The sequence below is a fragment of the Terrapene carolina genome, unplaced genomic scaffold (genome assembly GCF_002925995.2).
Source record: "Terrapene carolina triunguis isolate 2854851 unplaced genomic scaffold, T_m_triunguis-2.0 Scaffold391, whole genome shotgun sequence".
Lineage (NCBI taxonomy): Eukaryota > Metazoa > Chordata > Testudines > Emydidae > Terrapene > Terrapene triunguis.
In genome coordinates, this window is record NW_020664742.1 from 357,031 (window position 1) to 371,192 (window position 14,162).

Genomic DNA, 14,162 nt, shown 5'->3' on the forward strand with positions numbered 1-14,162 from the left:
CAAGGTAAAGAAACTCTGTGCTTGTTTCATTTAAATTAAGATGGTTAAAACCTGCATTTGTCTTCTGCATAGTAAAGGTTCAAAGGTGCATTAAGTCAACGTTGAATTATAAACTTTTGAAAGAACAACCATAACATTTTGTTCAGAGTTACAAATAACTGCCATTCCTGAGGTGTTCGTAACTCTGAGGTTCTACTGTTCATGTTTCCACACAATACAGTAGAACCCTTCCACACAATACAGTATCTTTTTATTATACCACCAACACCATAAAATTAGACACAAAAGGCCTTCTTATGGTTAATGCTCTAGTTTGTCCTTTTCTCCACATCAACCAATGATAGGCTTCCTCTACAGTGTATTTTTAGATACATATTGAACATTTTGTTTGCTGATAGTAAAATTATATTGCAAATAAGTTTGATACACAAAAGAGATGGAATTTAAAGCAAATGACTAAATTATATATTAAAGTTAATCTTAAGCATCCCATTTAATTAATTCCCTTTGATATTCATTATTATCCTCATCCCCAAACTTCAGAAAATCTATTCTTCGGATAGCACATATCTTTCCTAAAAGCCCTTGCACATGCTACCCAAACCACATAAAAGATCCCATCAACCCTTGGATTCTTCAAAAACAAACCATGGAGATGTAATGCCTTGATTTTAGGAGCAGAGTTTTCTCAATGGGAATGCCAGCAATAAAAATGTGAAGCCATAAATACTGGTGCCAAGTAGTTAAAAGCAAGGTGACCGAAGGATTACTAAGATATTACTTCAAAAATTTAGATTATGCAGCCAATTTCTCTAGATAATCGCCTTCCTCCCCAGTCCTGGGACCCTCAACAGCACACCGAAACAACATTCTAGTTAGAAGCCCGTGGATAGACTTACCAGATGATGGCTTTCAAAAAGCACCTGCCTCTCTCAGTATTGTGAGAAGGAATTTCACATCAAAACACAATGTATTTTAGCCACCTGAGCAGCAACAATAAAAGCAGGATATGAGGAGGATATGGGTATTTTCATAGAAATTTCCCAAAACACGTTTCTTTGTTGCACTGAAGCATGTTTAAAAGTTCATGTAGAATATCCATTGTGATGTTTCCCTTACTTGAGTGTATTTGCTTCAAATCAGGAAATGTTTGAAAGAGAGCTTTGGTAAATGGTAATTCTATAACCCTTATGTGAAAAAAAAAATATCATAGCCTTGTAAAAATTAGCACAGGCTGCTCCAATGATAGGAAGCAAGACCGGCAGATGAGAGGAAATTGTTAAGCATGGTTTAAGTCCATAACAAGGAAAACATCAGAATGTGTTTATGATTTTCTTTCTTACCCAATCATTTTCTCCACTTTGGAGTTGGCCAAGCATTGCCTATGTGTATATACAGCACAGCTGGTTGGACACATTTCCTCATATCTTGTCTTCTTCCAATATGGAAAGCACTTCACTTGGCTCCTTAAGCATAATGTATGCACCTCTTTATGGGTGTAATGATACTGTTGGGGCACCCATTTTGTTTTAGCTGCACAGATTTTCCTTACCAGATCGGAAGCGCTCATCTCTGGAGTTGGTAGAACGTGATTTTTGCTGTTTAGATACAGCAGCTGTAGCCTGTGAAGAGCCTGGGATTCTGTTCTCTGCTTGCAGGGATGGATCTACACCTGAAATACAATTCCACCTCATGTAAACAATTCACAGACAATATCTGGTCAGTGATGTATGAATGCTTGTATCTCCCAGTACAAAGAGAACTACTTTTTTAGAAAAAGTAAAATATACCATCCAAGAGCCAGGTTTAAAAACTATTTCCACAGGTTACAATGAAAAAGGATATTTAATTAAATTCCAATAGTTGAAGTATTTTTACAAAATCTGATGCTGACTCACAAATGTTAATTCATGCCACCTATCTGTAAAGCAGAACTAGAACATAGCTCAGTCAATATTAAAAAAAATCTAATTTTCTTACCTGCAGCTTCAGTTTCTATGACTCAAATCCATCAATTTGAACTGATTATTATTTTACCCAAACCTAGCCAACATTTCTGAACAATTGAAAATACGACTACTTCTATCAACACCATACTGTAAAGAGTGCTTATCAAAAGCAGTGCCTTCATCCTAGTCCAGAGACAAGTTAATGGAAAGATCTGACGGGCAGATCTAAATCCCAGAAACTATTTCACATAAGAAATTATTCTGCATCACAGATCATCCAAATGGACTGAAAGAACTTACTGTAAAATGTCAAGAGAAAAAGCTGAGACAATGGGGCAGGGGTGAAGGAATATATTTTATTGGACCAACTTTTGCTGGTGAGGAAGACAAGCTTTTGAATTACACAGAGCTCTTCTTCAGGTCTGGGAAAGGTACTTCCAGCATCACAGCAAAATGCAAGGGGGAACAGATTGTTAGCATAAGTACTTAGTACATAATGTAAGGGACCGTTCAAGGTAGCGTGGCCCATTAACATCTTTGCAGTCATAGGACAAAAAGGAGGGTTAATGGGTTACAGATTGTTGTAATAAGCCATAAGTCCAGTTCAGTCTATGATTTTCAGTGTCTAGCAGAGTAATTAATTTAAGCTCCCAGGGTCATCTTATGAAAAAGTGCCGTGCAGGTTTCCTTTGAGGATGAGGACTGAGAGGTCAGATATAGAGTGATCGCTTTCTGAGAAGCATTCAGCCACAAGTGACAGGATGTTTTTGTCTTTTATCATTTTCCTGTGTGAATTCATTTGAGTGCGTACTGATTGTTTGGTTTCACCCACAAAGCTGTTATTGGAGCATTTAATGCACTGGATGAGGTACACCACATGTTGTGATAGGCACCTGTAGGATCCACGGATCTTGAAAGGTGAGTTGTGTGTGTGGGGGGGGGGGGGGGGGAGGGAGGGTTGATCATTGTAGCAGTGAAGATATGTCTGCAGGTTTTGCATCTGTTGTTCTGGTAGGATCTGGTGCCACTTTGAGTTGGTGTCTCCTGGTCTGTGGGGATCCTGCTTCTGATGAGGAGCTTGTAGAGGCTGGGGGATTGTTTGAAGGCCAGAGGAGGGGGTTCAGGAAAGTTTTCTTTCAGGATGGAGTCCCCATTGAGTATGGGTTGTATTTGTTTGATGATACCACATATGGGTTCCAGTGTGGGGTGACAGGTGACAAGCAGGGGTGCGTGGCCAGAGGGGTTATTTCTGTATTGAAGCAGGTTCTCTTAGGGTATTTGGATGGCACATTCCATGATGCGATCTACTTCTCTGGTGTGGTGTCCTTGTTTGGTGAAGGCGGTTTTAAGTGAACCTGGACTTTCTCCTCGGAGCATAATCTGTGGTATTTGAGTGCCTGGCAGATTTCTTGGTGTGTTTCGACTGGTTACTGGATCTAAGAAGGTAGGTGTGGGGATCCATGAGTTTCTTGTATATGGTGGTCTGTAGGGTTCCACTGCTGAAGCCCATTGTGGTGTCCAGGAAGTTGATGCTAGTGTGGGAGTGATCCAGAGAGAGTTTGATAGATAGGTGGTGGTTGTTGAAGTTGTGGTGGAAATCTATGAAGACGTTTAAGCGGTCTGTCCGGAGGATGAAAATATCAGGATTATCACTGGTTTCCTGCTGCATCTGTCGAGAAATTCTTCCTCAAAGTGGCCCATGAAGAGGTTGGCATATGGGGAAGCCATCCTAGTACCCATGGTTTTGACAAAGAGCTACGGATGAGGAAGAAATGGATGAGTTTGGCGATGTGTTTGGGTTGGATAGCCAACAGTTGTCCATTGACTTGTAAATATTTGAGGCAGACAGCTACGCCATCGTTGTGAGGGATGTTGGTGTATAGGGAAGAGACATCCACAGTGGTGAGGATGGTGTTCTGAGGCAGGCTGTTAATGTTGCGGAGTTTGTGCAGGAAGTCAGTTGTGTCCTGGAGGAAGCTGGCCCTTTGAGAGGCGAATGGTTTGAGGATGATTTTTATGAATCCCAATATTCCTTTGGTAAAAGTGCCGTGGCTAGATCCGATGGGTCTGCCTGGATTCCTTTGTTTGTGTATCTTGGGAAGCACACAGAATGCCCCTGGGATAAGTTCGTGGGGGATGAGTTTCATCCTGGATTTTTTGGGGGAAGAATTTGATGATATCCTTAAATTCCTGGGTAAATTGTGGTGTGGGGTCTTCGAGTTCTTTATAGTAGGTGGGGTTAGAGTTGTTTGTTGGCCTTGTTAACGTAATCATTAGAGTTGAGGACTACAATGGGGCCCCTTTGTCTGCTGGTTTGATCACTATCTGGTGGTTAGATTTCAGGGACTATATGGCTGTCCTCTCAGCAGTGGGGAGATTATGGTGAATGTGATGTTTAAGGATTTCACAATCAATTTTTTCCCCTGAAGCAATCAACGTAATGATCAAGAGTGTTGTTTCGTTAGCTCTGTGGCGTCCAGTCAGATGATTCTTTTTTCTTAAGATTGTTAGTGGAGACATGGTGTCTACTTTGAACAGTCCCTTACAATATGCACTAACTACTTATGCTGAACAATCTGTTCCACCTTGCATTTTGCAGTGACACTGGGAGTACCTTTCCTAGACCCAAAGAAGAGCTCTGGGTGGCTTGAAAGTGTCTCTCTCTCACCAATAGAAGTTGGTCCAATAAAAGATATTACCTTACCCATATTGTGTCTCCAATATCCTGGGACCCACACAGCTACAACAAACACTGCATACAACAAGAGAAAAGGTGTGAATTGCCCAGCACTAAGATACATACTTCATCCTAAAATCAACTTGGTAGGGGCTCAAATCTAGCCCATTATCCCATGAAAATCATTTACTTAATAGGAAACAGTTCTCTGCCACGAAAGCAATTTAAGACGTAGTTACCTTAATTCTACAGTAAGTCAACCCAGCACCAGAGTAAGCTGAAAGAACAATCTGACATTTCCCTATTTTAAAAATAAAAACAGAAAAGTGTTCCTTCCTCTGTCAAGCAACTCTGCAAATGAGGCAGCCAGATTATGCAAGGATGACAGCGGGCAGGAATGAGGAATGTAAGTGTGTGTAATCAGAGTCGATGTAAAAGAGCAGTACCTAGAAGATTCATATTTTATAAGATCCCTGTAACAGCTCCAAGAGAAACTCAGTGGAGACCAACAATCCCAGCTTGCTGACAAATAAAAGGACAAAACGGTCACAGACCCAAACTTAATAACTATTAAACACCTCGCCCAGAAGACAAACTCTTGCACCTTTAACTACTACTAAAATCTACAGGGAAACTCCCAACCTTGAACTGAACGCTTTCACTTAATGCTTTTATCCTCTCATCTACTATGGAAGCTTTGTCAAAAACTATACAACCAAAATCTAAAAAAAGATAATTAATTCAAGTTCTCAGTTTATTCATGGAAAGCAATGGGATACCAAAACAAAATATAAAGGAACAAAACTATGATCCATTTAGTTTGCTCTGTCTCTGATAATGAAGAATGGTAGATTCTTCAAAAGAAAGCATAATCACCATAATCTAATTGTGCAATGCTACATCATGAGAGCAAATTTCTCCCTAACACCAACAGGTGACCAGTTTATACTTTGAAGTAGTATTTTATCCTTACTTGTACAACTGCGGAGACATTTTTAATGTTTACTAGGCTATTTGCCTTACTATCACATGGTATGTTGTGTAAAATATATATTTCCTTTGACCCATGTAAAATCTGCTGCAATAACAAATTCTTGTTCTTGTATCAATGCAAGTCTGAGCACCCACTTGTCATAGAGTATCTATTTTACATAAAGTATCTCTTATCTGTTTCTCCCGTACTCTTTTCTTTTCCAACCTAGTCCCAGTCTCTTTAGAACTAAAGACAAGCTCTCTCAAAATCCAGATGCTGGAGGAAAGAAGCTTTTGATACACTCATGCACTGACTCATAAGAAAGCAGGTGCCAAATCTTACCGAAGGAATACTAATATACTTAGAGAAAAGCACAAAGGAAGAGAGAAATATTTGTGATATTTTTCATCTTACACAAGGACACGAGATTTTTCAGCATTTATGCAAGTGGTCTTCTCCAGGAGGGTTGTTTGAAGACTTTTTAATAGCTGGTCTTCACATCTACACTGACAGTAAGTTTTCAGAGTATGATATAAGTGGTAAGCTGAGGCAGAACAGCTGGCATAAAGTGAATTTTCAAGTTCATTTTCTTGAAACATAATAGTCTCAGTGTCTTAATGTCCAAAACTCTGACATACTTCTCATCCTCTTGACCAGACCACCTGCTCTGCATCAACTTCTTTCCTTATGCATGCCTCTGTTAAGTCCATAGCATAAATCATACATCTTGTACCCTACAATTTCTGGTTTTGTATTTGCTGTCTAATAGCTAATAATTTGTTTTGCTCAGAAAGGATGACATGTGCTTGAGTTATCCATGAGGTCAGGAAAAAAAATATGACAGGCAAGACCTACTAGAATACTAATCATCTTGGTTGGAAAATAAGAGATGAACTGCAAATCCAAAAGAAATAGTTTTGTCCTTTACTGATTTTCTACCTTATATGTGGAACTGGTAGGCCTACCACTGTTCATTCTAACTCCGTGTTTTCAGTCGCTTACAATTTTGGCAAATGTTAATCATTTGGTCTGAAATTTTTAATTGTCTCAGCCTCAGGCTGATATTTTATTTATTTTTTTTGAAAGTTTCAGCAAAATAAGTAAGACATTTCTGTGAATGAAATTAGCAAAACAACTTATTTTCCCCTAAGGTTAAAAATCTTCCACATGTTTCTTTGAAAAGTCCTTGAGCCTCCATGGTTTGGAGCAGGAACTTGAAGGTTGGTGGGGAGATAGTGGTAGGGTCAGAGAGATGCTTTCTGTTATCCTCATGAAAAATCCACCAAAATCTGGCCAAGTTACAAGTCTCTGAAAAATTGCCATTTGCATGTTCTCAGTAAAACTCAGTCTTGCTGCTAAAATTTTAGAACATTCCATCTGCACTGACCTTCCAGCTACCTCTCAAAGATCTTGGGCTCCAGACAGAATACAGCAGTAGAAGCCACTACCACAGCTATCTCTTTGGTCTGTGAAAAGAAGTACTGAGCAAGAGGGCACCATAAGTTTAAGTCTCAGCATGTCCACTTACTGGTATTAATGATTCTGTGTACTTCATAGTCCTTAATATCAAGCAAAGCTTCATAACCCTGAACTTGGGAGGGAGGCAAGTATTCTCTCTACATTTTACACTTTTTTCAGTGTGTCTATTGAACTGAAAAATCAATTATTTGCTCAGTTGTACTATTAAGTTGCCTGGTAAGGTCCATTAGCGTCTGTAGCCTTTTTGGATATAAAATAAAATGTGCCTGTTTGGGGTTTTTCGGGGGGAGGGGACATTTCAAGATTTCTTTAAACACAAGGAAGTAAATAAAGTAAGAGGCAAAAAGCCATTTTCCCCCTCCGCATGTCACCTTTAAGTCTTCCTGCAGCTGTCAACCTAGCTCTAAATTAAAATAGGAGCAAGATAGAAAAAAATACAGGAGAGAGGGGTTCAACGTACTGCAGAAGGAAAGACAGACAAAGCAGATGATAAAACAGTGATAGCCAAGTTTTGTAATTTACTGTGGCGCCCCACAACTTTTGTTATGAAAATTGTGGGACAACCAAAATTTAGAGAACCACCAATATTTGCCTTATAGTGAGCTATTTTACTATATTAAAGTCATTTTACTCACACCAATTTTCTATGTAATTTCCATGTACCTATTCCAAATCCTGTACACACCCACATACCACACCCCCACCCCTTTGGAAAACTGCCTCACGCCCACTATTTCTTTAAAGTGATTTTTAGATATGAACAGTCACTTACAACAGAACTGTAAAGCAAGAAACATGCACTTTTTTGTTTGTTGTAAAATGAGACAGTAATGTTAAGTTTTTACATTAGAAATATCAGATCTTGATGTCTCTGACTTGTTGCAGGAACTTTGTGAGAGCTGGAGAACTAATGGATACAAGACTTATCTCAAGGGACTGAAACCTGGGTGTGTCAGTTCCAGGACTAGCTGCACGTCTGCCCACCTTTTGGTCTCTCCTGCGCGCACCTAGCAAAGATGTTAGGCCTCTGGGCCTTACCTGTCTCAGGGTTGAATGTCATGATTATTCCACTCAGACTGGGACCCAGGTACACTACCCCATGCTTATCACTGGTTCTCTTTCTCAGGGAAACTAGATTTAAGAATAATCCCCCTTCCATGTGGGTGTCTGGGACCAATATAATTGCTATCCTATTGCTCATTCATTTATTTGTCTCAGGCACCACGTGTGAAATCATCTTTTCTGGAAAGTTTCAACACTCCCTTGCCTTCCACTGAGGGCCAAAAGACTGATCTATCATAGCAGTATCAAGAACTATAGAACTGTGGGAAAATGAATGAATGAGTAGAACACAGCCTCTAAAATTCATAAAGAATTTATTATCCATGCTTGAATTTACCAGACATTAGCCAGAGAACTAACCCTATTACCTTGTCTCTGGGTAAACCTGGGTATCTTATCTGCACACGCAAATTCAACTACCCTTACCAGGTTGACAGCTCACAGATCTATCTTCCTACTCCAGACCTGTCTCCTGTCAAAACAAAAATGTCAGGCCCAGTCTGTCATCTTCTCATGGATGTTGACCCATCAGCTCAAGATCGGCATAGCTAACCCAGAGCTCCTAATCCTCCTGTTCCTAAACCCATCCACCCACACCCTTGCTGCTACCTTCTCTTCTTGATTGCTGTGGGCAAAGCCATAATTCTGTCTGTCACTCAGGCCCGTAATCTGGGTATCATCTTCAACCTGGACTCCTCACTAGGTCCTCATATCCAGGCTGTGTAAATCTTGCCAATTTTTTCTGCACAGTGTCCCTAAATTCCAGCATTTTTTACTCATCCACAGCTAAAACGCCCATCATCTGCAGCACCCTTCTCTCTGGCCTTGACAAATGCAATCATGCCCTGCTCATATCTGTTCAGAATGCAGCTACAAAGATCATTTTCCTGGCCCATTGCTTTGACCACACCACCCACCCATTTTCAAGGCCCTTCATGGTCAAACACCCAAACACCTTGTTCAGCCTCTGATTCCAGTCTCCACTGCCCACTTACGTCATAAACAAGCATCTTTGTGCTTTCTCCCATGCTGTCCCTCACATTATGGAGGCATTCATTCTCTGTGAACGTCTACAAAGCTAACTTAATTACCCACCTTCAAGTTCCTCCTCAGAACTCTCATTTGCCATGATCCCTACAAAACCACACAACAGTTAGGCTGTTGGTGTGCAGAAGCTACTGCCTAACATGCTGATCAATACAGTCTCTTTATTTCCTTGTACTGTATCTGTATCCCTCTTTTGTCTCTTATCTTATATTTAGACTGTAAACTCCTTGGAGCACAGGCCTTTTTTTTTTTTTTAAATACACTGTGTTTGTACAGCCCAAGGGACAGCGTGGTCCTGGTCCATGGCTAACGCTGCTAGCAAACAACAGATGCAGTTACAGAAGGTGAAAAGGGCCCCAATTAACCAGATTTAAGGGCAACACACTGGTGAACAGCCTAGCTCCCCACCTTCTCCAGCTGTTAGGAATCCTGAATGCCATTCCTGGATCCTGGCTTCGACACTACGTGTTTGTATCAGCCTCTAGTTTGCAGTTATCTGAGGCATGCCAAATCTTCCATCCCCCCTCTGACTGCCAGGAGGGAGAATGCTCACTTGCACACAGCAACAAGGCTGATGCAAGTGTGTGTGGAGGGAGGAGAGAATAACTGCTAGAAGGGCAGAAGGGGTCTCCATTGCATTGTCTCAGCCTGCAGCTGCACCAGCGTGCGTCTGGTTTCAGCAAACTATCCCTCCCTGACTACTGCTTGAGGAAGGTGGCAACTAGGGTTACCATATTTCCACAATCAAAAAAGAGGACACGGGGGGAGCCCCGCCCTAGCCCCGCCCCCATCCACTCCCTCCCACTTCCCACCCCCTGACTGCCCCCCTCAGAACCCTAACCCCCCCTGCTTCTTGTCCCCTGACTGCCCCGACCCTTATCCACTCGCATGGGTGGCAGGGTTGTAGAAATTTTGGTGTTGCCCAGAACCGCCCCCCCATACCTGCCTAAGGCTCTGGGAGGGGGGTTGGGTGGGGGGAGGAGGTCTGGGGTGCAGGTCCTGGGCTGGGGATTAGGGTGCAGGAGGGGTGCAGGGTGCAGGTTCTGGGATAGAGTTTGGGTGCTGGGTGCAGGCTCCAGGCTGGGGGTGGGTGTGCAGGAGGGGGTGAGGGGTGCAGGCTCTGGGATGGAGTTTGGGGGTGGGAGGCGGTGCAAAGGGAGGGGGTGCAGGCTTTGGGAGGGAGTTTGAGGGCAGGAGGGGGGTGTGGGGAGGGGGTTTGGGGATAGGAGGGGATGCAGGGGTGAGGGCTGTGGGTCTGAGGATGAGGGGTTCATGATGCAGGAGGGGGCTCAGGGATGGAGCAGAGGATTAGGGTGTGGGGGATGAGGGCTGGGGCTGAGGGGTTTGGGGCGTTGGAGAGGCTCAGGGCTAGGGTGGAAGGGCAGGGTAAGGGCAGCCTGTCTTCCCATTAGTAGATGGGGGACACTAGGACCTGGGGGCAGCAGACAAGGGAGAGGCAGGCGGGGGGGGCCCACGGGGGGGGGACGGGACGCAAGGAGGGGGGCTGGCAGGTGGAGGCCGAGGACCCATCCAACACTCCCCCGCTCCCTGACTGCCCCCCCTCGCTCCCCGACTCCCCTTACCATTCTGGCTCCATGTGTTTGCAAAATACTCTGCCTGGTGGGTCGGAGTTTGTGTGTTACACAGGGATGCAGACAGAGGGAGGGGGGAGCAGGGGAGGGCTCTGGCTGCTGGAGGCCAATGGGAGCGGGTCAGTTGGCCCAGCCGCCCAATCAGCAGCCGCACTCTGCATGGAAGGGAGGGAGGGAGGCGAGGGAGAAAAAAACCCTGGACATTTTAACCTTGTAACCAATTCCTCCCGGACGGCTATTTAGAGACGCAAAAGCCGGACATGTCCGGGGAAATACGGACGGATGGTAACCCTAGAAATACTCGAACCCTTCCCTCACCTCCTGGCTGCTAATGGGTGGGTAGACTAAGGCCTATGCTACTCGATTATGGGTTTCACTACTGCCCACAGTGTTCTGAAAAACAGCAAGGGGAGTGCTAGAGCTGCCTGCCTGGTGCAGACTCTGGAAGATAGCAGTGCACATTTGGAGCATTATTTCCACAACAAGACGCAGGATTTCCAAGGGCAAGGTTAAGTTATGCAGAAGATTCTGACCTCACTCATCAATAAAGGGTTCCCAGTCACCACTAGTGAGCGCATTTTTCAGTTCTTGTATAGTCAAATACCACTAGAGAAACTGTTTTCCTTAAACCTTTTAACTATTAAATTCCTATAAAAAGGTCATTGGGTTTGGAAAAGGCCATACAAAAGCCAGATAGCTATGTACATGAACAACCTGACCGATTCTACCACCAAGTAATTCAGGTTTAGAACGGTCTCTACTCAACAAAACAAAATCTGACAGAAAAGTGTGCTATGCTCTTTCATTGTTAGGGTTCTTTCCCCTCAAATTTTAGTAGGACATGTATCTCCAAAAAGAAATCAATGTATTCAGAGATTTCCTCCCCTCCACCAGAGTCCCAGCGTAACTCCCATTAACAGCAATGAAAAGACTTGCATTGAATTGGATGGAAATTGGCTTGGGCCCTCAGCAAACCTTTACTGCTAACTACATGGTGGCTGCCTGGATACCAATAAGTAACAAATTATTTAAAATATCCGACTACTTTTTTTCTGAAGATAATGAGTTATCAGATCGCACTTGGAGAGACGTATTCTCTATAACATACAATGAATACAAATACAAGACTATATTATTCATTCAAATAAATACCACTGCAGCCTATGCTGCTAACAAGATATTACAATTTAATTTCCTTTTAAAAGGGGACAAATTAAAAACATTAAATACTGGCTCTTAGAACTACAACATCTTTTGAACAAGTTGTTAAGTTCTGTCCAGTGCACAAGACAAGTTGCAATGTGCTATAGGTCTATTCTATCTTCAACTTTTCCCATTACTTTCCTGCACTTATACTATTTCCATATTATCTGTATAACTCTTCAGAGCACTAGAGGGGTTATTTAAACCCTCAGTCCCACACAAGTCTTATAAACCTAGTAAATTAAAATGGTGTTTTGTGAGCTACTGTTTTCTTAAGTCAGTTATAGATTTCTGATTAATACAAGGTACTTCTTCAAAGGAGATTGAAAAGGCAGATAAATTCTATTTAACCCTGGACAGCAGTAGCATCACAGAATCTACAATTACATGTCAACTAGAATGAAGAAGTCTTCTGGGGGCAAATCTGTTGAGTCACAACATAATACCCATTACTGACATTAAAGAAAGGTTGAGAATGAAATTGATTGTTTCTAAACACAGGATTATATACACTCAGCAATCAGATCTCAAGTCCTAAGAATGGAGAGACTTAATCTCAGCACTAAATAGATTCTGTTCATCAAATGGTAAATCTTCAATGTTCAGCAGCCATTCTCTCAGGAAACTGAAGCTGACATCCACAATGAATGTCTTATTACAATACATGAAGTCATGGAACGGATCCCAGAATCCACTGCATCCAATACAGCCTAAAGTGAGGTTTTTGCAATCAATAGTCCTTCATCACAACCTGATTTAAGCCCCAACTCTAAATTCAGTAGGTAATCTATCTATCCTATTGGAGATAATGATATTTGGATACATGGCTTGATAATGAGCTATCCTGACTTTCAGTGGATTTGATTTTTCATTGGCAGCAGAAACAACCAGTGAAGATGGAGCTGGATGAGAACAGAAATATTCAAAGCCTCTGGGCAGTACTTGATATCATAGGCGCCAACTTTCCCTGGCGCTGGTGGGTGCCCCTTTCCCCGCCCTGCCCCCATTCCAACCCCTTCCCCAGAGTCCCCGCCCCTATTGGACCCCTTCCCCAAATTCCCACCCCGGCCCCGCCTCTTCACCGAGCGCGCCACGTTCCCCCTCCTCCCCATGCTTGCCACGCAAATCAGCATCGCTGGGAGTCAGGGGGAAAAAGCGGGCACGCGGTGCGCCCAGGGGAGGAGGCAGAGCGGAGGCGAGCTGGGGCGGGGAGCACCCCCGGAGTCGGCGCCTATGCTTGATATCTATGATCAGGACCTTTTGAATTAGCTGAAATTAAGGCAGGAATATTCCAAAGATTTTATGCTGGATCCAATATTCCCTCATTTATAGGTAAATTCAACTCTGCCTTGAGATGTGGATTGTACAATATCAGACAGCTAATATGCTTTTTCCTGAACCATCTCCAGTGGAATGTCCAATGTTTTTGTCATATGCTTCAAGAATTTATCTTTTTACTGAAGCCTGAAGCAAAATATGCATTAAACAGCTCAACCTTCTTGATGTCATCCATTATTAGTAGGGAAATGATATTGTCATGGAGGTCACAGTGGTCATGGAAATTGTGAATTTGAATAAAGCCTGTGAAACTAAGTGCCACTGGAACCTGATGTCTGTGATCGTAGCCCCACTCAGGTTTGGCCCTTCCACTCTTTCATCTCCATCTATGGAGGGTCACACAGGCCACACCTGAGTGGCACTGTGACCACATGCACCAGGTAGCAATGCCCGGAATGGGAAGCAAGGCCCAGCCCAATGGGACAGAAGGCACTGCTGCGGGATGTGCTTGCCCTCCGACACCTCTCCCAATCCCGGATCTCATCTTACAGCACTCCCTGGCCTTTCCATGATTTATAGACTCAGACTCATAGACTTTAAGGTCAGAAGGGACCATTATGATCATCTAGTCTGACCTCCCGCATGATGCAGGCCACAAAAGCTGACTCACCCACTCCTGGAATAATTCTCTCCCTTGACTCAGCTGTTGAAGTCCCCAAATCATGATTTAAAGATTTCAAGTCACAGAGAATCTTCCAGCAAGCGACCCCTGCCCCATGCTGCGGAGGAAGGCGAAATACCTCCAGGGCCTCTGCCAATCTACCCTGGAGGAAAATTCCTTCCCGACCCCAAATATCCACCCCTCCCTCTATGAAATGTATGATACATTTCCATACCAAAAT

At 43.1% G+C, this 14,162-nt stretch overlaps 1 protein-coding gene across 1 annotated transcript in view; it reads right to left on the reverse strand.

Annotated features, from left to right (window-relative positions):
* Window positions 1-14,162, reverse strand: part of DIP2A (disco interacting protein 2 homolog A) — a 211,677-nt gene that overhangs the window by 107,661 nt on the left and 89,854 nt on the right. The window contains exon 3 of the mRNA XM_026658023.1: window positions 1,553-1,672. Coding sequence (XP_026513808.1) covers window positions 1,553-1,672 — 120 coding nt within the window. The remainder of the gene's footprint in view (window positions 1-1,552; window positions 1,673-14,162) is intronic.